This window comes from Pteropus vampyrus, unplaced genomic scaffold, assembly GCF_000151845.1.
Source record: "Pteropus vampyrus isolate Shadow unplaced genomic scaffold, Pvam_2.0 Scaffold112, whole genome shotgun sequence".
NCBI classification, from domain to species: domain Eukaryota; kingdom Metazoa; phylum Chordata; class Mammalia; order Chiroptera; family Pteropodidae; genus Pteropus; species Pteropus vampyrus.
Window position 1 is genome coordinate 2375431 of NW_011888893.1, and position 24566 is coordinate 2399996.

Here is a 24566-nt window from a genome sequence, read left to right on the forward strand (position 1 = left end):
TACATTGTCACTCTGAACCAGACCGGGTGCTACCTGAGGGCTTGGAGCAGAATATCAGAGTCATGGGTACATTGCGATGCTTCCAATTCAACATAGATAGGGTCTTAATTTAACCACATCAATCTCACATCTGCTTCTCCTTTTACACATTGAAATTTCCAGGGTCCGGAACACCAAGATAATACTCACGTGTATTATCGCACATATGTAGAGCATTTCAGTAACAGAATGCAGTGTCTCGTGTCACCTGAAAGGTCAGGTCGAAAAAAACATTTGTTGACAAGCTGGGATGCATATTCTGTAGAGCAAGCCGCATGTGCAAAGATCCGGAGGCTTGAGAGAGCCTAGTCCCTTTGGGAAGGAGCAGGTGCTGCTCCACCGGAGGAGTGACAGCTCACAGAGTCAGAGTCGGAACACAATGGGCCTCACATTCAATGCCGGGGATATCACACCATCAGCCATATACTCAGGCTATTCGTTTGCATTTTCGAAAGCTATCTTGCATTTGTTTTTAATTAAAAAAAAAAAAATAAGACTTTTCTCCTTTGTCTGTGTAAGCAGAACTCAGGCGCGAGAAGAGGTGGGGCTTGCCTTAAGAATTCCCACCCTTTTCTCTGTCGTGCGTCAGTTCGGGGAAGACAGCGGTGGGAGAGTAGCTCAGTTATTTTCCGACACTTGAAGAGGTGCCTGCTTGCTAATGGCTCGTTGTGGTGGCTTCTCTCCCCACAGAAGACAAAGTGTGGACCATAGTGTCTCACGATCTGCAGATGCAGACGACGGTGGTGGGCTACAACCCGGAAAAGTACTCGGTGACACAGCTCATCTACAGCGCCTCCACGGACCAGATCAGCGCCATCACCAGCAGCGCCGAGTACTGTGAGCAGTACGTCTCCTACTTCTGCAAGATGTCCAGGTTGTTGAACACCCCAGGTAGGCTGAGAATGGAATGTTACTTTTAATTACTGTCTCGGCTGGTGCTTGGAATAGCCTAAACAATCCCAACAGGTGTGGCTTGTCATCTTAGAGTCCAGTCTGAAAAGTGCAGGCAGCTGTGAAAAAGCAAAATAGAATTACTTGCTTTGTGTTCTGGGGAGTAAAGCTAAGAAAGTGTGATTTAAAAACTATATATCCTCTTGTTTTAAATTTACAGATTTTCAATTTTATATACATATATGTGTGTGTGAGTGAGTGTTTCTGGTTCTTAATTATCAGTAGTTTGGGCAAAAGTTTATCAGGGCTCCTTGTGAACGTTTGAGTCATTCTCTTTGAGTTCTTTGGTTGTCTTTAATGTAAAGATGAAAGCATTCCAAAGGCTGTCCGCAGGTGAGTAGCATATAGAATAGCGATAGAATTTAGAGCATTGTTGTCTGTAGTCGTTGAACAGTATCTGTTTGTCTCAAGAAGTCCAACCTAATTGCTTTTTTCATGATCGCTTACTTCTAGCAATGCTTCAGGATGTGTGTTTGTATGCACGTGGGTGCACACACATGTATGTTAGTGTAGAAAATGGTTTCCCAAAAAGATGTTGAACGTATCTTTACCACAAAAGCTATCTGCTCTGGGGTTCTTGGCAGTAAGTTCAACATGTTGACAGAACATTCAGTTGGTGTAACATAGTGGGAATAAGGATGTACTTTGAGTCAGAGAAACATAGGGTATGTGACTTTGGGGGAGTTAATTGAACTCATGACTCAATGTCCAGTGTCTTTATCAGTCAAATAGGAATGATAATGCCTGTATTTCAGGGTAAGTGTGAGAATTTAATGAAGTAGTATACTAAATGCTTATTATTTAAGGACTCAGTAAGTAGCAAATAGTATATTGTCTTTTTTAATATTAAGCAACTTTGGAAGTGGCATTATGGCAGAGACCAGTGGGCTGTTCAATGCCAAAAATCTATGTTGTATTGGAGCCAGTGTTATGGGGAGTAGCTTACAGAGAAGAGTTTTAAGCAAAACAGTATGCAGTATTTTGAAGACCTGAGTGCTTTTTATGTACAAAGCCGTCCTGGTGCTAAAATTACAGACACATATAAGCTATGGACTCTAAGAAAGTGATGTTGATGTTGCTGGACTACAGACCACTTTTTGAGAACCACTGCCGTGGGCAGTGGAAAATCTTTAAGGTTCCTACAGCCCAACTGGTTTTTCGGTTCACCATCACTTATAGCCTTTCTCACTGGATCTTGTTTCCAGTGCTAGGAAAAGTCAGTCAAGAATTATAGAAAATCCAGGGCACGAGGCACAATGAGTGAGTCTCATCAGCTTGTCTGCACTCAGCTCACAAGTGCATGCTCCTTATTGAAGTTCATTCCAAGATTTCCATCAGTTCATCTCCAATCCTGGGATTTGGATAGGCTGAGGGCGGATTGCTGCCCCCAAAAAATAACATGGTAACATCGATTTTCTTCCTTTCTTCGATTAAACTCCAAAGTCAACTTTCACTTTGTGAATTTTGCTCTGGTGGTTAAAAAGCAAAATGCAACTTCGATGAGTTTAACTTCCAAATGAGTTTAACTTACAATTTAGACCCGAGGAAAGTTCACCTGAAAGAAAATCAGTCTCCGTTTAGAGCTGCTCGTCTTGCAGTTAGTTCATCCCTCTCTTCCCTCGATGAAACCTCTGTCCTTTCCCCAGCCACTCACCCTCCTGTGCAAAACATAGACTGTTCGAAACATCAGGAAAAATAGGATGAATTTGTTATTAAACAATACTCCAGTTATATTTTCCAATAATAAGCTAAACACACTTCAACCTCCAGACACCTTTTCAGGAGAAGAACTCCTAAATTGAAATCGTGCATTGCCAGTCTGCACAGTAAGCACACTACTTTGCGTTTCCAGACATTCAGACATTGTGTCTCTAGACATTTGTAGGTTATTATTATACTTAATAAATGTACTTTGACAATCGGTTTATCATATACTTCTTGCCTTTTTGCAAACTGTGTGTATTAAACTTTCATTCACATAGCATCAGTATTTAATAAATGTTTGCTATTGGAATGAAATGAAAAATATATAGTTTTAAATATTACCTCATCCAACTATCAGACAGCTGCTTTTAAACAAGTGTGTACCTCAGAATTTTTAGGTTGCTTGTCAAAGTGCTGATCCCCAGAACTCTGATTTGGTAGAACTTGGTTGTGGCCCACGAATGTTTGCTTTTACCAGACATCCCTGGGTAGTTCTACAAACCAAACACTGATAAACACCATCTCTAATTTAGGGCGAGAACTTTTCTCATGCTAGACTTTAAGGTGTCAGTCTTCCACGTGCGAGGAGATTAAAGGAAGTATTAGAACTTGTCTGGCCAATTGAAATAAAATTGCATACATAATTACCTGCTCATTCAGGTAAAATAAATTGACATAGTAATTATAAAAAATTAAATCTTGTTCATAGGCCAGTCTCTAAAAATATTGTAGAGTGAATTTCAGCCTCCCTTTCACGTGAGTCATTTTTCACGTTCCCAATTTTCATGCTCCAGGCTGATTAATCCATAGAACAGCTGAGGCGAGGAAAAGGCGCGGCTGATATAACAAGTTTCCCTGTATTGTTGTGTTCTGTATATGCCCCAATAAGAAAGAACACAATTTAATAAAAATTTTTATTAATTTGCTGTTTTAAGGAGCTAATGCTGCTGTAATTTGTTTTTTTCTCCTTCCTGGTAACATCCAATTTTAAATATCCATTTGCTCATTCTTAACTAAGACTGAATTATAGTGGAACTTCTGTAGTCAGTCATACTCGGGACATCTGTTTGAATACAAAGTATATTCGTTATAGTCATGGCAATTAAAATGAATATCAAATGAGTTTGTAATAGCTATGCACTTAAAATGTCATTCTTTGTTTTAAGTGCCTTACCCTAAAGAGTTCATTTGGGGCTCTGTAGTTCCTAACGACACTTATGATAAGGAGTTGATTTTGTATGCCTGTGGACCTCGCTTTTATTTTGATAAATGTTTGGTTGTACCATACTATTAGCTAACAAATGCAGAATTACTCATTATCGGTTTCTCACAACTTTTACAAGGATAATAATATATGACTTGCTGTGCTATCGGTGTTATCAATTTTTTTATTACATAAAATTTAAAAATGGAATCAATTTTAAAGTAGTGATTTTGCCATGCTTTACAATCATATCTAATCTCACAATGTAATTAGAATTCAATTGTCCATAATCGACTTTATAAAAGACATAGAAACAAGATAAAGTTATTTTATTCCATAGGAGAGCCTGTTTGAAATGAAGCATACCATTTTGGGAATGAGCAAATTAATTCTACCCAGAGAAAATCATTAGTGGCTATCCAAAACTAAAAATATAAAATAAAAAGTTAGCATGTTTATATTTATACATCAGAAACTGCAAATGTAATTATACATCAACTGATGAAAGGCAAAAATCATTAAGCAGTGAAATCTACTTCTGAAATAAATATCTAAGAATTTGAATTTGATAAATAGACACCAAGAGAAAGTTGCGTGAGATCCCATTTGAGTAAAGTCTTAGCAATCTGAGTGCTTTTAGATGGACAAAATATTTCTCTATATTTGGATAAGATTTGTAGCCTGCTTTTAAATACCTATTTGTATATCTTAGGTGCGCTATACTCATGTATGTATTTTACAGATCATTATACTTTCTACTTAAAAATTTTCCAAAGTATTTGTCTCCTACATATATAAAAATTTATAACTGTAGAGGTATAAAGTTGATATTTCCTATTTTCTGACTATATTTAGTGTTGTTTTCATTGTTTTCCAGTGTTTCATTTCTTTTAATTTCTCAACGTAGTCTAGTTCTCATAAGTCATAGTTTTATTACTTCTTTTGTTGAAAGAAGCAATGTAAATTATCCATCCTTTTGGGTAGTTTACTATTAGATTTTGTATCTATTGAAAGAGTTATGTTCACAATTTTTTGCCTATAAAGTAAGCTGTGTAAAATTCAATATACTTTTATGATACCAAACGGTGATTTAGTGGCATCCAAAAGACAAGAAAACATGACTCTGACATTGTAACTTATAACCTATTTGTAGAAAAAAAAATTTTAACTTTGGAGAAGTGAATTTATGCTATGCATTATAAGAAACCATGATGTTTAACTTTTGAAAAACATAGATAAAAACATGGCCCATTTGCAAAAAATGATTAGCATTTTCAGTAAATGAGATTTATTGTGACTTGTTGGTATATTAATCAAAAGAATCATTTATCTAATTAATTATTATATTAAATAACTGTACTAAAATTGGAGGATATAATCAAATTGGACAAGCAAGGAAGGTGGTAATAACGAAAAGATAAAATTAGAAAATTAAATTTCACACCCAGGCAACTGGAATCTTCATAGAGGACACTGTAGTTAAAAGGGACAGAATGGTCACAGGGAGAATAGTTAGAGGCTGTTTCACACTGTGGATAGGAGTTGATGAAAGTCTCAACTGGAATAATGGATGAGATAATCAATGCACAAATATGTATTATTTCTTGTGTACTAGAAATTATATATGAGATATGACAGATTCATATAAGTTAACTAAGAAAAAAATGCAGGGATAATTCTTGGTTAGGGATGTCAGAATGTGCAGTGATTCTAAAACGGAGGTCAAGGACACAGTTCTTTGAAGGAAATGGAGCGGTCAGAATGGCTGGAGTAGAGAATTCAAGGGAGAGAGAGAAAGGAGGGGAGACTGAGGAGAACAGTCCTGAGACTGCACGATGCTCGGGGTTTCACTCCAAGGGCACAGAGGTGACCTAAGTTGGAGGATTCTGGCTCTTACGCAGAGACCCAGAAACCAGATGGAGGAAGGGCCGGGCGGGCGCGTTTGAAGAGACGGTCCCACTCCGTGCGTCAGGAGCATACACGAGACCGAATGGCTGGAAGGTGTGCTGGGGATCAAGAGGAAAGAGTCCCTTTTCTAAAGCTCAGATAGGAGAATCAACAGGATTCGTGACTGCTTATATGTGGAGTGACTTTAGGGACGGAGAAATGCAGTTTCCCCAGGAACCTGGAGTAAAGGCGAAGTGGGTGACTGAGTAGCTTAATGCCTTCCCGCGATGACTCAGAGTTCACGGGAGGAGCAGGAAAGGAACACAGAAAGAAGGAAAACACCAATTTGGAAAAGTATTTGAGGGAGAGGACGCAGCCAATTACAGGGACTCAAAAGTAGTGATTAGAGCAGTAGGAAGAGAGATTAGGAAAGCCTTATAATGGGGATGCTAAGGGAAATGAGCATTTGACAATAAACAAACAAGTAAAAAGTAAACAAAACAAACAAGCAAAACAAGAACACTGAGGTGCGGTCAGTGCTGAGACATCGTAGAGAGGAAGTGAGCCCCTGGCTTTGCTGTGGGGAGGCCACTGGCGTTTCCTGTTGGCGCGGTCTGCTGGGCGGACCCACCAGAGAACGAATGGGAGAAAGAAACAGTGAGTGAAGCTTTTCAAAACATTAGGTGCTGAGGAGATAGCTAAATATAAAATTGCTGCTTAATACGAAGGCAGAGCCAAAGCAAGGTTTGGTAATTTGGGGTGATTTTAAGGATGAGGGAGTTATGAGTAAGTTTACAAATGGAGGAGGCATTGGAGAGGATGGGGTTAACGATATAAGAAAGGAAAGGAATATAATAGACCCCAGGAGAGAAAAGAGTATGGAATTTGCCTTGGTTTAAAAAAAAACACACACACACACACATAAATAACACACAGAAAAAAACGGAACACCTGCTCTTCTGAGAAGTGAGATCAAAGAAAAGGTAGAAATTTTCATTAAATTCTATTGACCAATACCATTCTGGCCATTTTATCTAATTTAACCCTCCAAGTTATGCAAAGTAGATTTTATTATCTCTAATTTGCAAACTAGGGCTCAAAAATGCGAATCAACTCCCCAAAGGTCATTATAGCTAAAGAAGTGAGAAAGCTGGGGATCAAATGCAAACCTAGTTTTGACAAACCTTTCTGACACGCCTGAGAAACTACAGCAGTGAGGCTGTAGCCGCCCCATCTCTTCAGCCACCGTGGGAAACATTTTCCCTCTGCTTATTCACTTTTTCTGTCTACGGTTAGAAATGCTATTAGCCAAGTGACCTTTGGTCAAGTCCAGTATTTCTGATTAAGAAATTAATCTTAAGGTAAAATTTATTGAGCATAGCTCGACTTGCTTCTCCTAAAAGGCTACTTACTGCATTTCATGTTGCCAGCTTTTTGAGCTTTTGGGTGAGACTTTGAAGAGCATTGACCTTCTATAACTTGGTGAAGACTTTTTTCATTTCTGCCATTTTATTTTGTGAGTGCCTATGTGTGTGGCTTAGTTTTTGTGACAACTGAAATAGGAATGAATGGAAACTTTGAAGCGATCCTATATCACTGTAGCATTTGGAAATCGTCTTTTCATGTACTTAGATCAGAAATATGTTTATGTCTGTACATTATCTTTAAAATTAGCCATTTTAGTGGCATCATAAAATGAGGATACACCTAATCGATCAGATTTTTTAAATTATGTTTAAAAATACCTCTCTTAAACATGATAATGAAAAAAAAAAAGAAAGTTTTCACTATAAAAATCACTTGGGAATGTCTAGAATACTATTAAGAAATTATTCAGTTATTCATTCAGCAAACATTTACTGAATACAAAATACTCTGCTAGGTGCTGTGAGAATACAAGGAAAGCAAAGATAATGCTTTTTAAGTAGCGTTTGACTTAAAAAATGGACAGAAACTTTTTTTATAATAAAAATAAAGTCATTTTGTATATGACCTTTATAAAAACTGAAGGGATTTTACTGGTACATCTTGGGTAAAAGATTAAGTAAGTCTAGAATTCATAGTGATTTTTAAAATTTGTATTATGTGTATTTTGCAGTACGTCATCCCTCCTCCCTTGTCTGCAAGGGTTACGTCTGGAGGGAAGATCAGGAGTTATTTGGGGAGGCTTTAGGGATAAGAGGAAATAGGGGTTTAGAGTTCTGTTGGCTACTGTTTCACCCTAGATTCAACCAGAGAAACAGAACCAGTAAAAGATACCTGTTCAGTGGTTGATCGTTCAGCGTTGGTTTATGCAGCCGTGAGGCGCGGCTGGGCAGGTTCGGGACTGGGACACACTGTCAGGAAAGGCAGCCCGGAACTCAGGAAGGAGCTGGAGCTGCAGTCCGCAGGAGCACCTCAGCGTTACGCTTAAGACCTTTCCACTGCCTGAACCGGGCCCGTCGGATTAACTGGCACAATCACACTTCCTCACAGGCAGCTGATAATGGACTTTCATGACGTCTGCCAATACCTGCACAGCAGCACCGAGGTTGCTGTCCGGTTGAATAACTGGATTAAGTCGACACATGAAAGTAACCATCAGAGCCAGCGAGGGTTATTTTTCAAATGAACAGCTGAGAAGTCCTAGAGTAGCAATGATTTATTCCCTCAACTGTGCAACAGTTACCTCTGTGTGTCAGCGTAGACAGGGGAGCTCAACCTGTCAGAGGTGTTGAGGGATCTTCCATCCTCTTATCTCTCCATTTCTGATGAGGGCGCTTTTAAGCCTGGTGTCAAATTGCCAAATAAAATATCATTTTAAATGGTTATAGCAATGGCGATTTGAATGAACCAAGTAAATCAACTTTACTCAGGAAGATAAGTCAAAGACGAAGATTTTTCTTTTCTCTGTGTTGTTTAAAAAAAAATTGTAGACAGCTTTACGCCACATCTAAACCAAGATGTCACGTGTCCACCAGGAACACTGCATGACGAGCTCCTCTATTCACTCAGGCTTCTCGCTGAGGGGAAGCATCTCCGTGGATCCAGACAGAGCAGCCCGTGGCCACACCTCAAGGAAGCTGAGGAGAGTTCCGTCACCCCATCAACTTCACTTTGCAGTTTTTTTAAAGTTTTTGTAATTGGATCCAATCCCATTGGCATACAAAATAAAAAAGCTCAGAGAAATAAAGTAGAAATTACTCATTTTTATAGAATTGCACCTGAATGAAATAACATAAATTTTACTTTAAAGACTATATGTTTTCCAAATTATTCCCCCATCAAAGAATGATAGAACTTCTCCAAAATTCTAGGTCACCCAAATAGCAGCTGGATTCTATTACTCTGAGTGTTCGCTTACGATTTACCAGAACCAGCAACGGGTAGTTTTTATGACAGTGAGTTACGTGGCAGTGTTAGTCGACTAGGATGCCACGGCCACTCTGACCTTCACCCCATGTCTTAAATTCTCTTAGAGGAAATGATTACTCTTTTTCTCTTGGTATTGGATCTGGAATTCAAACCGAACGTATTGTCATCTATATAGTTGGGTAAATGAGTACTTAAAAATAATTATCTCCAAATTAGTTTGCGATATAAATGAAGGGGAAATGGCATTAGAATTACGTGCTTATCACAGACATTTACACATATTGGCTCATTTCGTCCACCCCCAAAACTTTGTACGTTACACATCACTACTTCCGTTTTATAACTGAGGAAACTTAACTTCAGAAGGGTTAATTAACTGACCTAAATGTGGTGTCGAGGGTCCAAACCAAGATTAAAATCTAAGCTTATGTGCTTCTAGACCGCATATATTTTCTACCAAAAATGTCAAAACAGGGAGGGAAAAAGGAAGTGGAGGAAGGAAAGAGCGAGGGAGAATGAGATCAAGGCAGAGAGGGAAGGAGCAGGGAGAGAGAGAGAAAGTGGAGCCACCTAATAAGCTAATCAGTGGGGAAATTTTGAATTTCTTCCAGACTGGGGCTTAGTATGTGCTCTCAGCATAAGTGAAAATGAAGGCTGAAGCATTTTTGTTACGCAATAAGCCAGAAGAGACTTTTACAAAAGCTACAAAAGCTTCATTTTGAAATCCTACCTCTTTTTTCTAACATTCCTTATTTGGCACTGACAAGTATATTAAAAAATGTGGTTTAGATGACAGTAATTTTGGAACCATATTGAAAAACATTTGATGTGAAAGAAATAAAAAAACATGTTTTTCTTTCTATAGAGCACTTGACTTTCATGTTTTTAATATCAAGATATTTCAAATAGAGCAGCTGAATTGTATATTGATGAAATAGAAGAATGTTGCGAAAGGTTATCCACTTCTTCTTAGGCATAAGATATGAAACAAATGTTGATGTTTCCTTTTTTCTTATTTTTTGATCTTTTCAGAAGAAACTAGCATACTTAAACCGTGCACCTTATCCTTTTGCTGTTGACAGTTTGTTCAGAGATCCTGTTAGAATGAGGAAGAGCAGAGATGACCGGTCTGCCAGTGGGCGGGCGGTACCCGAGGGACCGCACTGGGACACTGACACCGATATCCGTAGAGATGTGTTCTCTTAGGACAGAGAATTGGTTTCTGTCAAAAAAGAATAAAATAAAATAACTCTCAGTTAGCTCTTGTAAGTAGGAGGAAGAGAGGAAGCACACACTTCTTTTCTCCTTAGAAGTGGCTCCGCATTGGTCACAGGAGGGACGGGACTTAGTGTGCAGGCTGAATGTGGGAGAGGAGAGAGGGTCGTGGGCAGGAGGGCCAGGCTAGAGAGAACGGGGGAGAATGGCTGGAACAAGCAGCTCACTCGGCAGGACTGTCCAGCCAGACCATTTATTGTATTCAGTCTCATAATTTTTATAAAATCATATTAATCTAGGTAGCCCAAATATTAAAAATTAATTTTTCTTCTTAGCAGGAAGCTATCTAAAGGTCTCTAGGAACCAAATTTTTTAAAACTTTTCTTTCATTTCAAAGCATCAAACTGGAAAGGTGATCAAAGCAACAAAATTAAGAAAACCAATATTATGAAATAGTCCAGTCTACTAAATGAAGCTTAATACATAATCATGGACAGACAGAGGTTTCCGCTCCTTTACCCGGTTATGAGTCTGCATGGAGAGAACTGGTAGAATAACTTTTAATATAAAAATACGCAGCATTAATGCAGTAATGTCAACCACAGCAGAAAAGAAGTGTGTGCTTCCCAACGGTACAGCCTTTCACAAAACTTGAATTTTAGAATCACCAGATACATATTATTCAAAGCTAATAAAATTCAGCAAAAAAAGTAGCTTAATATAGTAGATAATTTTAAAATGAATATTTGACCTTGCAATATTTTAAAATAAGTTTTTAGATACGAGTGTAACCAGTATCTACAAATGCACTCCAAACACGATAACGAAGTTGCAGGGTTCTCAGTGGCAATGGCTTCTTTCCTCCCTCTGTCCCTAGGCAATTTATTATTATTTTCTCTTCCATTCTTGGAATAGATACTGTTCAGCTGTTCAAATAAGCAAGTACCAATCTTCATTATGCATATGACATATATAGGAATGTGTGTGTGTGTGTATATGTATATGTATGTATATATACGTATATGACCCTTTGGAATATGTACCAGAGCATATGTGTCTGTGATAATGTAATTTACCTATATGTGTTTTAAATATATAAATACCAAACACACACACACTCTTCCATGATTGCAAAGTAACCTACCCAAGCAGAACTGCCCCTGAAAAGAGAAACTGGTTAGTTCTGATAGACTTCCGTACTATGTGGCTTAGCCTTCTTGAAAGTAACCATAATCAGAGCTTATTTGAAATACCAACAAATCATATTACTTATATGAAATACGTGTTTGCTGTTAAATTTGAAAACAGCATTAGTGGGGAAAATAATCAGACTGTAGACAACTAAAAGTTGACCGTAATTTACTAAATTATCAACTACAAGTGAATATAAGATTAAAAGTGACAGAAGTGGAAAAAAATAAAACCAAATGTAACTCGAAAACCACATTGCTGAAACCAGGGTATTTTACCAACAACAGATACATATCCAGTGGGGAGGGGTTGGCTTCGTTCCAGTACGAAAAAGGAGGATATAAGGTAACCTAGACTGACTATGGATTAAAAAATCATCTTGGATAAAATAGTCTAGAAATATATAACCAGTTTTTTTTCTTTAAGACATGGTTTTTCCACTACCACTCAGTATCGTTGTTATACAGTTTGAGTATCACCTCGAGGTAGCGACAATGCATCTCAGGTAAAATGTATAAAATATGCGTAGGCGTGGTCTAGAGAAATTTTTTTTAAAATCTGAGGAGGACAAATATAATTGGGGTTATATTTGTAGGGGAAAAGTCTGCAAACAAAGTCCTTAACAAAATAAAAGTAACGTCGAACTGCCTTGGAAATTCCATTTTTAATGAGAAAACAGAAAAACAAAGAAATTTGAATTTACTTGTATTAGAAAGGATTTAGTAGAGATTTTATCTGAAGCAACTTCTTCGAATAGTACAGATGAAATACTTACCTATATACAGAAGTCTCAGAAAGGAAAAGAAACTTAGCTTTCTGCATCAAATTGTGGTGACTGAAATTGTGTCACATGGGTAAGTCTTGAAGGCTGACTCTCAAAATTCCTTACATGACCTTAAAGAGTTTTCCATGATTCAAAGTCATATTCTTTTGATAGAACTTGATTTATCAGCACGCTCCAGTTTGATCTTGAAATATAATCAGAGTCTGCAAGATTGAGATATACAATCAAAATGCCACGATATGAATTTAAATGAGAAGAGCAACTGCCAATGGGATAGGATGGTCTCGCTGGTGCGTTCTGTGAGGGCAAGGTACGTGGAGCACCAGATTATAAACCAGGATGGCGATGTGTCAGTTTGTGATGAAAAAATATAATGCCGAAGGGACCGGAGGCTTTCATTCTCTACTCTGCCCAGTCTCTCCCGGTAGGGTTACTATGCGGAGAGCCAAATTAGAATCAGAAGCCTGCTTTTTGAGCATGGAATTGGAATATGAGGAGCAAAGTATGATTCGAGAATTTAAAGTCATAGACTCTTTGGACCGTGGAGCCCTGTTTGTTAGGCTGCAGTTGGGTGGAAAGTTCATCTTGCTCACACTCCTTTTGCCTCCGTATTGACCCATCTTTCCAGCTCCCTTCTGACCCTCTCCTTTATGGTTTAGCTCTGTTAAGATAATCAGGCAGATTACAGGGAGTCTTGCTAGCCTGGGAGCCATTTAGTCTCTTTGTGGTAATTTTTTTCCAATCCTTTCATTAAGTATTGATATTTTAGTTTAACTTGCAGAGGACAGTCTTATTTTCAAAACTCGAAGAGGACAATCTCATTTTCAGGGAAGCCCCCAAGACCCCAACACTGACAACGTAAGACAACAGAGATGATTTCTTAAAGTTCTTTCCAATCCTATATTTTTGTGGGGAAAGGATTTCTAATGCTATATTATTGCATATAGATAACTGGCTTTCCTTTCCAAAGAACAAGAAAGACAAGGAAAATGAAAACTAGATAGACTTAGAAGATGAGGCCTACACATAACTAAATCCTTAATGTTATTTTAGTACTGAGAAGGGAAAGAAATAATGAGGATTGAGATGTTTCATTCATGTCCAGGAAACTTGAATTTTTGCCCCCCATGGGGACCAAATGGAATATGCAGATGTAATGCTTTACTTCTTAGTAACTTTTATAGATATTTCGAATATTTTCTTCATATTAGAGCTCTCAAGTTGGAATTGACTATGAAGAAATACTAGCTCAGCAAAAAAAAAAAAGAAAGAAAGAAAAGAAAAGAAAAAAGTCTTATATAGGACATGCGAAACCATTTACTCCCTGGAAAGCTTTTGTGATAACAAATCTTACTAAGATGGAAAAACCACTGGGGTGAATAAACCTTGTTATCTATCCATGTGTTATTGTTGAAAATTCTAAAGGCAAGCCATGCATGTTTGCATGGAACTCCACTGGAAAGCTGTCATTTGATGATATAAAAAAAGATAACACAGAGGAAATACAAGTGGCAGTGACTGGAGAGTAATACAATTAATTTATAGCCAGATATATTAAATTTAAGACTGATAGCAGATTTACCCCCAAGAAGGAAAAGGAGAGAGCAGAATGGATTTTCTTTTAAAGAACTTCAGAAACCTACCAGGATGTTGCTTAATGAGGTGATGTAATACAAAGCATCACTTGATGCTACATTTTCATAATGCCTTTTTTTCCCCTAAGAGATTGCTTTGAAAGAATAACAAAGAAACTGAAATGAGGTGGAAAACAAAATAACAAAACACAAATATTTTCTCAGTGTTTGCAAATAATAAAAATAACTTTGTATCCTCTGATTCATTAGTTCTCCTGAGAGTCCACTTGGATGTTTTCAGAATGTAAAATGATATTTAAATTAATTAATACATTGAGATTTAGATTTCTTTATAACTATGCCACTCATAAATAATATTCATGTCTGTTTATGAAACACGCAAAGCAGTGGTCACGTAAGTTATGCCATGTCGCTCAGGATCAGACAAGCTCCTAGAAACAGCTCTGATATATGCACAAACTATTATGGTAAATAAGCCAGCCCTTAACAAGATTGTTCAAAGGAGCCTGTCTTTGCAATTTATTCCCTTCGGTCAGCACATTTTCCCTCTTAATAGGGAACTTCCTCGTCCTTTGAGTCCCTGTTTTCTCACCAACTCCGCTTATCCAGAGAGGCAAAGGTTATGGTGCTCTAATTTTTAACGACTCTGGTACCTGGGGTCCACACATCTTTCCCGCATTGCCCCTCCCGTGTGAATTCCATCTGAGACCTAGTGCTCCCGTTGTCTCACTTTAAAATCCCGAGATGGGTAAGACTCTGCCGCCAGACATTTTACGTTTATTGCTTAATTAAAATTTAATATAAAAAGGTTTTAGATCCTATACCACCTTGTACATACTAGTTTTGCATTTGAAAGTCTTCATATTTAATTTCGAAGTTGTTCATTTATTCCTTCATTTATTTGTTCATTCTCTGAACCAGTGTTTAAGGTACTATACTAATTTCTTTTGGAGGCTACAAAATGAATAAGGCCTGATTCCTTAAGGTAGTGATCTCCTATTAAAGGTCTTTTAAACATTTTCTGCCTAGAGAGAAGTAGGAGGGTGGGAGACTGGTGAGCCTCTGAAGTCACATTGTACCAAACGTTGGCCCTATACGCCGTCGAGGCCCTTGTCGAGGGAGGTCTGAGACCTGTGGAAGCATGTCCTCTTCCCCTGACAGAAGCTTCATCCCCCACAAACATACACATTAATACGTGAGTGCTTGTCTCCAACTCCTGTGTTCAAGGTGCTGCTGCCCTGGTGTGGTTGTTACTAACCACTTAAAAATATATTTCCTGATGATATGATGTCTGTCCCGGGCCCCTTTCCTGTCCTGGTCCCGACCTCCTCTCTCAGCCATATCATAGACGCAACACACCAGTTAATCCAGCCCCGAACTTGCATGTTTTCCCTCCCTTTGTCTCAAGAACCGAAATGATTTTATTGCATATTTGATGCCATTTTCTTTCTGTAACTTTTCTAACATTTTTGCCTTTTAACTTTAAGCTATATATTTTTATTTCCAGAAACAGAATTTTAGCCAAAGAGGCATTTCACCCTGTGCAGTCAAGGCCAGTCCCTCCCTTTGGCCTGCAGCCCCTGCTGGCTCAGGCAGCCTCGCTGAGCTCTGCAGTAGTGGAATCCAGTCGTACTGTGCACTGCTGCTGGGCTTCAGGGAAAACGGCTCCGGCCCTCCAAATGCAGCTGTTCCTTCTGGTGATCTCTCTCGATACGCGCCCCCTCTAGTCTTCCAACTTGTACTGTGGTGTAACACTACTCCGATCAAAGCTTTCACTGACATCTCAATCACCAGAGCCATCTCTGTCACTAATATAAGTACCAAAATGCTCTCCCTGAGTGATTAACCATCCCAAACTCTCATGCCTGCGTCTTGGTGCTCTTGTGGGCTTACAAGAAAGGCCAGTCCTTTCTCAGAAAATTCAATACCACTTTCAACTTGTTTGCCATAATACCCAGATGGTACATATATTAATTAAATATGCAACCCCCAAAACTGATTTACATAAAGTAAATGCAATATCAGACACTCTTCCCAATAAATACCCTCCCTTTACCCTCTACGAAGCACATGCCAGGTTCTGCATCTCCATCGCAGCCTGACAGGTAACACCCCAGTGTGGTCAGGAGCCCGTCAGCCCACCGACGGCATGGCTCAGTCCTTGCATCTGCTTCCAGATCAAGGGCTGATTAACAGTGCAGTGCAGCTCTCGGCAGGAGTTGAGTAGGGCATGAAATGAAGGTGTAGGGGGTAGGCAGGAAATTCAGATAAAACTACTTGGAAATGTAGCTGAGCAAGATATAATTACCTAACTTATAATTAGCCCAGAACATCAGGCCCACCATCCCTAAAGGCTTCTCTTTTTTTGCAAAGAGATAAGCGATACCATCAAGTAGCAGATGGTACTTGTATGCGTACGAGTGAGTAATGGGCACTTCTTACCTTAACAATAGCCTGCTCGGAACTTGGTTATAGGAATTCCTGTTGGCGCTAACTCGTTAGCTTAATAGTTCATTATTTCCATGTCTTCCATTCCTTTAGGCTACTGCAATTACTACATTTTAAAAAATGTTCTGGAGAACTTTAGTAACATCTGTATAAGCCTCTTGGCCTCTATCATCTTACCACCTAAAATACCTAGTAAATGAACACAACCAAGGAAAGCCGACAAATTCAATCAATTAAACATGACTCCAGCAATTTTTGGTACATTTTGATTTTATTTCTTAAAAATTCTATGATATATTTTAGTTTGTAGAAAAGAGAAAATTATTCAGGTCCCTACCGAGTGCTCCTGCTTCAAAGGCCTTTCAAGTGGCTGTTTAAGTAGCCCTGTTATAACAATGTTGTTGAAAAGAAACGAAAAGAAAAAGAAGCAAAGCTAAATGAAGTCCCCTCAGTTCAAAGAATGTACTGTGGAGAGAGGGTGAGCCAATACCAGAAAGGGGGTTTTGGCTTTTGTTTGCATAAAAGACAAGGTTAAGTACGACAGAAGGTCTAGTCCATTCTTGCCCTCGGTCTGTAATTTACAGACCCCTTAGGTTGCTAAAAGCAACCTGGCCAAGAACTCACTGCCTGTAGGAAATGGTTTTCAATTGTGTTTCCCTCATGGACTGGTGTCCTGGAATTACTAGGTTATATACTGTTTGCAGTTGTAACCACAAAAGCAGTTTAGCTTTTAAAAGCCTTTATTTCTAAATATGGACGTGTTTATTTATGCATTCATCCATCCTGCAACTCATTAATTCTTTGTACCAACATTTCCTGGATATTGACTTTATGTAAGTGACTTTGCGAGGTTCTGTGGAGAATAAAAATAGAGTCCAGTTTTCTGTGCACCAAAATCTGTTTAATCGCTAAGACATTAACATAGTGTTAAACTAATAAAAACTTTCCATTTTCTTTAGGAGATAGAAATGCATAGTATTAAAATAATTTAAAACAAAAGTTTTATATATTATACATATACAAATACATATAACACATATAAGTATTTACTTATGCATACATGTAATTTATAGAGATGTAATTTTAAAAGTAGTAAACATGACTTCCCGTAATTACTTCTTTAATGGGAACAAGTAAAATGTCTTAATGTTTATAGATGACTTGGAAGATATTCATTTGTAAACCAATCAAGTAGGGTAATTATTCGGTTTTAGAATCCAAGGAGAAACCAGTAACAGGGAACCTTCAGCTTTAGATTTGGGCTCTCTAGCCTTTTTGGGGTCAAGAATGTTAGCTTTGTGAAGACGGGGATGCTGTCTTTCTAGTTCATCCCTGGGTAACCAACATTTAAAGCTGCGCCTGGCACGTGGTCGTAAACACTGCTGTAATAAACATTAGTTGAATGAATGAAGGACAAAACAAAACCATTTCAATGCTCTGTGAAGACCAGCGAAGCATCTGCACGGGGAAATGATACAGCTTCACACACCATTCGGCATACATTTCAGGGAAACCATGGACTCTCCCAGCCTTACAACAGCTTCCAGGTCAAGGCCCCCAGCCTTGGCTAAAAAAAGAAGAAGATGTCCTATGTACAAAGAGCATCACCCCAAAGCAATGAATGCGGCCAGGCCACCCCTTTTACCCTTCAGAGACAGTGCTGCCTACAGAAGACTGGGTGTGGAGGGACTCATTTTTTTAAAAAATCGGTCGTAACTGATACTCTAAGATTATTCCAAGTGTTCAGAGTAACTACAGTGTGGGGTTGGGGAGCTCGTGCTTTAAAGGGCTGGGGGACAGATAGCGAGTGATGTTTAATGTCGTCTTCCGTAGACATCATTTTTAACCCTTGTAATACCATAGGGAAGAAAATTTCTCTACTAAAGTCTCATTTTGTTTCTAGAATTTAAATCATTTAAATAATTGAAAATACTAAAATTTTTCTATACCCCACACACACTGAAATTTGTGTTCCTGTAATTATGTCCCTCCAAATTCATCTGTTGAACCCCTAACCCCCAATACCTCAGAATGTGGCAGGGCCTTTAAAGAGATAAGTTAAAATGAGGCTGTTAGGGTGGGCTCTAATCCAATCCCCTAGTGCCCTTTAAGAAGAGTCAATTAGGACACACAGAGAGAAGCAGGAATATGCACAGAGAGAGAGAGAGAGAGTACCTGAAGACACAGCAAGAAGACAGCCATCTACAAGCCAAGGACAGAGGCCTCAGATTAAAACTAACCCCATGACACCTTGATCTTACACTTTTAGCCTCCAGAACTGTGAGAAAACAGATTTCTATGGTTTAAGATACCGTCTGTGGACTTTTGTTATGGGAGCCTTAGAAAAAAAATACACCATTTTTCATCTTGTACATCAATGTAGTGTCTACAAAAAACAAAAATGAGAGTCATCATCTTACTTCAAATATGATCTTAGTGCCCAGTTACTAGGGCTTGATCTAGAAAAGCAATTACTTTGACAGTACCATTGGTAAATACACGAAAGAAAGAAGGAAAATAAAATTTACACAATATCAGTTCTTTGCTAGACAACTTACCGTTACCTTACCTGTATTTTTGTTATCTGTTTTATTGTTCAAAGAGCATTGGGAGGTAGAAATAGATAATCACATGGATGAGAAAAATGAGGTTCGGTGGGTTTGGACACGTTCGTAGCGCCCCTGATATACTAACTGTAAAGCCAATGTGCACAGCCACATTTGGACTCTAAAACCCACATTCTTTGGGAAACCACACTGATAATCTCTCTGGATCATCACATTCTGAGGTGTACTCAGAGTGTTTCTTTGCTAAAGAAAGATTGAAGAGGTAGTTGTCACTTAGCTTTAATGTGTGAAATGGTGACACTGGAAATGTAAAAGCAGGTTTTCTGTTCCATCTGTGATGACACCAAAGTATTAACACTTTCCTTTCCTCCCCCTCACTGAGAAAAGAAACCAGTGATTAATGTGAGAAAGAAGTTAATGTGACTATGAGGATCCTTAGCGCTTTCCATTCCTGTATTTTTATTAAAAGGTCAGATAGCATGTAGTCAAGACTAATAAATTGTCCATATGCTCATAAAATTAAGAAATGATCAGTTCAAAAAAGTCAGTTTAGCATGAGATACTTTTTGTTAGTGAAAGGATATAGGTTTAGCATATTTTATCACTTTATGTTTATATTTTATATAACTCGTAATTTCAATAGGGATATTATGTAATTGCTTATCAGATTCTCTGAGAACAAAAGTTACCTGTTTATAAGTATGTAGAAGTAGAATCTAATGGGTTTACACAAGTTCCATACACTATTTTTTATTAATACATATGTCAAAGATTCCCCAAATCAATGTAATGATTGGTTTTCTTTTGATGTAATGCAAACACAGCTCCAATTTTATTTCTCTGGAAAACCCTTTATATATTTGGAGAATATTTTTTAAAGTATAACAGTTAAACTAGTAGGCAAAGTTTATTGATCATTTTAGTCATTTTCCTTTAATATAGTGATTTTTCAACATATTCTAATATTTGCAGTTGTCAAATAATGGTAAAATATTTAAATTGAGGCACATTTTCTTTTTAATTTTGTACTTTTAAATTGCCACTTTTATTGTTAGTTTCAATTACCTCATTTTATCGGTGGCTTTTTTTTTTTCAAGTAAAGTTTCTACTAGATTTTAGGAGGTTTTATCTCATTTTACAAAATAAATATTTCTATTTCCATGATTGTTATACAACTCTATTTATTTTTAAGTGAGTATCATCAAGTTAGAACATTGCATTTCTCTTAAATGCATTTCTGGCAAAGGAATTATGCTAAGTGCATCTGCCAGCATGGAGAGCAAAATATGGTATTTGGATATTTGTCTATGGCAGTAGTTAGAGGACAGTGGAAGAATTTTTGTGAAGAGTGTTCTTTCATGGAGAGCGGGGGGCGGGGAGAAAGCAGGGTCTCTGGCTAAAACGAAGGGAAAGGTATTTACTTTCACCCCCAAATAACATTTCTCCTGCTTCTAAACCTGCCACTGAGTCTGCGAACTCTTACATACAATGAAAATTGTATCTCAAGATTGTATAGTCTTGCTCTCCCTGCACCCTTTTGGGTTTTCTGCCACAATTTTAAGAGTTATCCTCAGAATTAAGTTCAGCCTTTTGTCTCTCCTTCAAGATGGAGCTGTGCTTTGGCTGGAGCAGGAAGCAGAGCGCTTCGGGATGTCATCCCTCGGGCCCAGCACAGCGCAGCTCCCGTCCTTTCATTGCTGTGAACTCTCTCTCTGGCCCTGCGCTGTTTGCATGAATGGCTTCTGGTCGTAGAATGAAGATCAGCACCCTTATCTCGACTTCACAGGGTCTTTCAGGGTCTGGCCCCTGACTATATCTCTGGCCTCATCTGTTGTTTTTTCTGTTGCTCGCATCACTAGGAGCCACAAAACAGGGATCCAGATCTGGTTCTGTCTGGCTCTAACAGCAACGCTGTTAGTTACTCACCCCTCTCCCATCCAGTGTACATGCCAGGTGGTTCCCGGGTCTAACTCACTCCTGTCCCCAACCTCCAACCAGCAATTTTCTTGAAGTCAAATTTTGTTAAAATATAATATCCATAGAGATATGTCTAAAAATCGTGATGTAAAGCTGAATTACTTTTCACAAAATAAATATACCCAGGTAACCAGGACTCAGACCAAGAAATAAAATATTACTGTACCTGGCAGACCCTTGACAACCTGTGTAGGACCTACTTCCCCAAAGATGACATTGTCCGGACTTCTGAAACCAAGTATGTATTTTCCTGTTTTTGAACTTCATGTCAGTGTGCTCTTTGATGACTAGCTCCCTTCGCTCAATATTAAATTTGGCAGATGTGTCTATGTTGAAGGCAGTATATAGTTCATCCTCATTTCTTTGTATGTGTGTACACTGCAGCTGGGCTTGTGTCTTACTGTAGATGGATATTTGGGTTGTTTCCAGTTTGAAGGTAATCCTAATAGTGTTCCCACGAACATTCTTATGTATGTCTTTTGGTGAGTATGTATCTACAAATGCATACACACACATTTCTGGAAGATAGATGCCTGGAGTCTAGACTTTGGTACATGTGTATGTGCAGCTTTACTAGATGCTGCTAGTTTTTCAAAGAAATCCTAACAGCAGAGTATGACAGTTTCCATTACTTTGTGTCCTTGTCAACATTTGTGTGTCTGTATCTTTTCAGCCATTCTCATGGGGATGTAGTAATACCAGGTCTTTCTAAAAACATTATTTTTTCTAACAACTAATTTATGTTAACTCTAGGAAAAAAAGAATAAAACTCAGAGAAACAAAGGATAGATATTAAGTTTCTCAAAGGAAATAGAGATGAGGTAAAACTCCCCTGCCGTCCACCACCCAGCAATAACTACTACTTACATCTCCATTGTCATCCTATTAGACTTTCCTGTGCTTATATGGTATAATACAGAAAGTAAGACTCTACTTAGGCTGATGTTACTTAATTTAACAAAATGCAGTGAAAATCTTTCAATACAAATAAATAATTTCTGTAGCATGAATTTTCATATCTAAATATTTTATCAAAAATCTTTATGATAATATTAAAATTAATAGCCTTTGACCATATCTTTGCATAGATCCCTCATTGATTTTCTTAAAATAAAGTCCTGAAGTGGAATTAATGTGTCAAAGGTTATGTACTTTGTCAAGGCTTTTGAAGGATGTTGTCAAATAACATTGTGCTCCAACCTGCCGTATACTGTCAGCTACTTGCGTCTTTGCCCACTCTGGTTGTGAGAATTCGTAGTCAGGGCAGCGTGACACTGCTGTACAGGCTTCCTGTTAGGGAACAATGCCTCAGTTCAAGGAGCTCCAAGCTCCCCAGTTTGTCCACCTGGAGAGAGTCTCTGGGTACCTGAGTGCGCTCCACTCTCTGGTCTGTGGGCTCAGACAATTCAGCGTTGCTTTGGCTCCCAGTCTGCATCCCTGTCGTCCCCTTCTGGGTTTCATCTGTGGCCTCGTTCATCCTTCTGTCACATCAGCGCCGCCTCTGGGTTTTGACTTTACCCCTCAGCTTCCCTTACAGCCAGAACCTAGACCTCGTTCTCCCCTCTAAGTATCGTGTACCCACATCATCTCTTCAGGAAGCAGCAGTAATAGCAGGTAACCTAGGATCCTGTTTACCCTCCTCCAGAACTCTGGAAATTTGGATTCTCCCTGGATCCCATCTTTTTAGCGATGGCATTGATGTTTTCTTATCCGTCTTTCCCATGGGGAGATCATCTTCTGTTGTTAATCGCTTCTGACTAAAGTGAATGTGGTAGTCTGTAAAATACATGTGAAGACATGTTACCCGGTTCTTAAAGATCTGAAACAGTCTTCTGAGATTCTGAGTTTTCTGGGTTTTTCTCCTCCTGGTTCTTGGGCCCCTGTGGCCCAAGCCCATCCTCAATCTTGAATACACAGCCGCAGTGATAAAGAGGAGGCTTGCAGCCCAGGTCCCAAAGCGCAGTGTGCGAGTGCCCCTTGACGTTCTCTTGGGCACCTGGAGCAGATGCTTCTGCCACCGTTCAGTGACAGTAAAGGAAGCCAGGGGGAGTGGGGAGGACCTGGCCTCCTTCACGGGGCTGTCGCTCTCAGAACACTGCCGAGAAAACAGCCCGTCAGCTATAACCAGACTCAAGAACCTCATTTTTCAAATTATGTCTCATGAAAAGTGAGTGTCCAGTAGTGTTCATCTGGGAAAAAAATAAGAAGTTATTTGGTCAAAATAACTAGGTCGACTTACACCTTACACCTTCTAATAAGAATTTTAAATCCCTAAAAGTAGGTTGCGACAGAGAATGTTTCCCAGATTGTCGTCATAGCGCAGCTAATGATGGCGGGTAGCACAGTGGGATTCATGAGACATGGTGGGTGAAGCTCAAGTCTGGATGCTTTGTGTGGGGTTCTCAAGTACTCTGTCCTCAAGGTTAATGCCCTCCCCCATTAATTATCTCCTCTGCCAGAGACCCAGTCCCTGCTGATGGTATGGACAGACCAGTTTGAATGGGATGGCCCCAAAATAAATGGAACAGTATGTACTTGTACCAGGATATGTTTACAGGTCTGTCTATTCAGTCTTCAGCTTATCAACTATCATAGATAGAGGAAGAACCATTTAAAAAGGGCTATATTGCTCTAAATTAAGGGGAGCCCTCTGGGATTCTGTGTCTCCCTTTTCTACAGAATTCATTAGAGTGTGGAAATGTTGGTTCCACACTCAAGAGACTTTTTTGTTCAAAGACGTACTTTTAAAATGTCAGGATGAAATCATTTAAGGGAATCCTGAGCATTAAAATGGGCTAAATTCCTAGACAAGGTATTATAAATTGAAATATGTCAAATCTGATATTTTTTTCCTATAGGAAAAGTTGTGTTACAGAAAGATATTGTTCTGACCCCATTCCTAATAACCAAAAGTTAATAGGAATTAACACAAATGATCTACTAATCAAATATAAATAACACGCAAATACCCTGTTAACTTTCTAAATATGAACTGTTTAAATAGGATAGCATAGTAAACAGTCGCAGAAAATAATATTTAATATGATCTAATATTAGATGCTTCTGTATGAAAGTCTTATCTTCCTTATAATTTCTAGTCTCCCGCCTCCTTTTTTTCTAGGTGGGCGTGTGGCAAAGCAGTTAGCATAACAGGGAATATCTTTTAGGAGGTTTGTGTAATTCAGAAAGTGACCCAGGTAGCCGACTTTTCGGTAATTTTTAACACATATTCCCTGTTAAAATACAGATATCAGACATACCACATTTTTAGATGCTCTTCAGACTTCAAACCGTCACCTTCCTGCTTTCAGGAACCACTTCCGTCAGCGCCAGTATATCCACAGTGGACCCTGCTGTTACATAAGGCACCATTATGGCTTAAAATTCACAAGACCATTCTTATCTGCATTGATTTTTTTTTTAATTATTATTTGATCCTTCAAAATGTTGCTGCTTCTGTTTCAAAAAATCGCCTAGCTTTGCTTTGACTGTAGCTGGATTCAAAGCTACCCAAAGCCAAGTTTGATCTTCAGCCCACAAAATCAGAAGTATTTCTATTTCAGCATACAGTCTTTATTTGGCCTTATAATAATGGACAGGAACGATCACTGGAGGCAGCATTTTATTTTTTCTCATAAGTCATTTATGAA

General features: G+C 38.6%; 1 protein-coding gene across 1 annotated transcript in view; it reads left to right on the forward strand.

Annotated features, from left to right (window-relative positions):
• Positions 1-24566, forward strand: part of CNTNAP2 (contactin associated protein like 2) — a 1200002-nt gene that overhangs the window by 631903 nt on the left and 543533 nt on the right. Inside the window, exon 13 of the mRNA XM_011365532.2 lies at positions 730-930. Coding sequence (XP_011363834.1) covers positions 730-930 — 201 coding nt within the window. The remainder of the gene's footprint in view (positions 1-729; positions 931-24566) is intronic.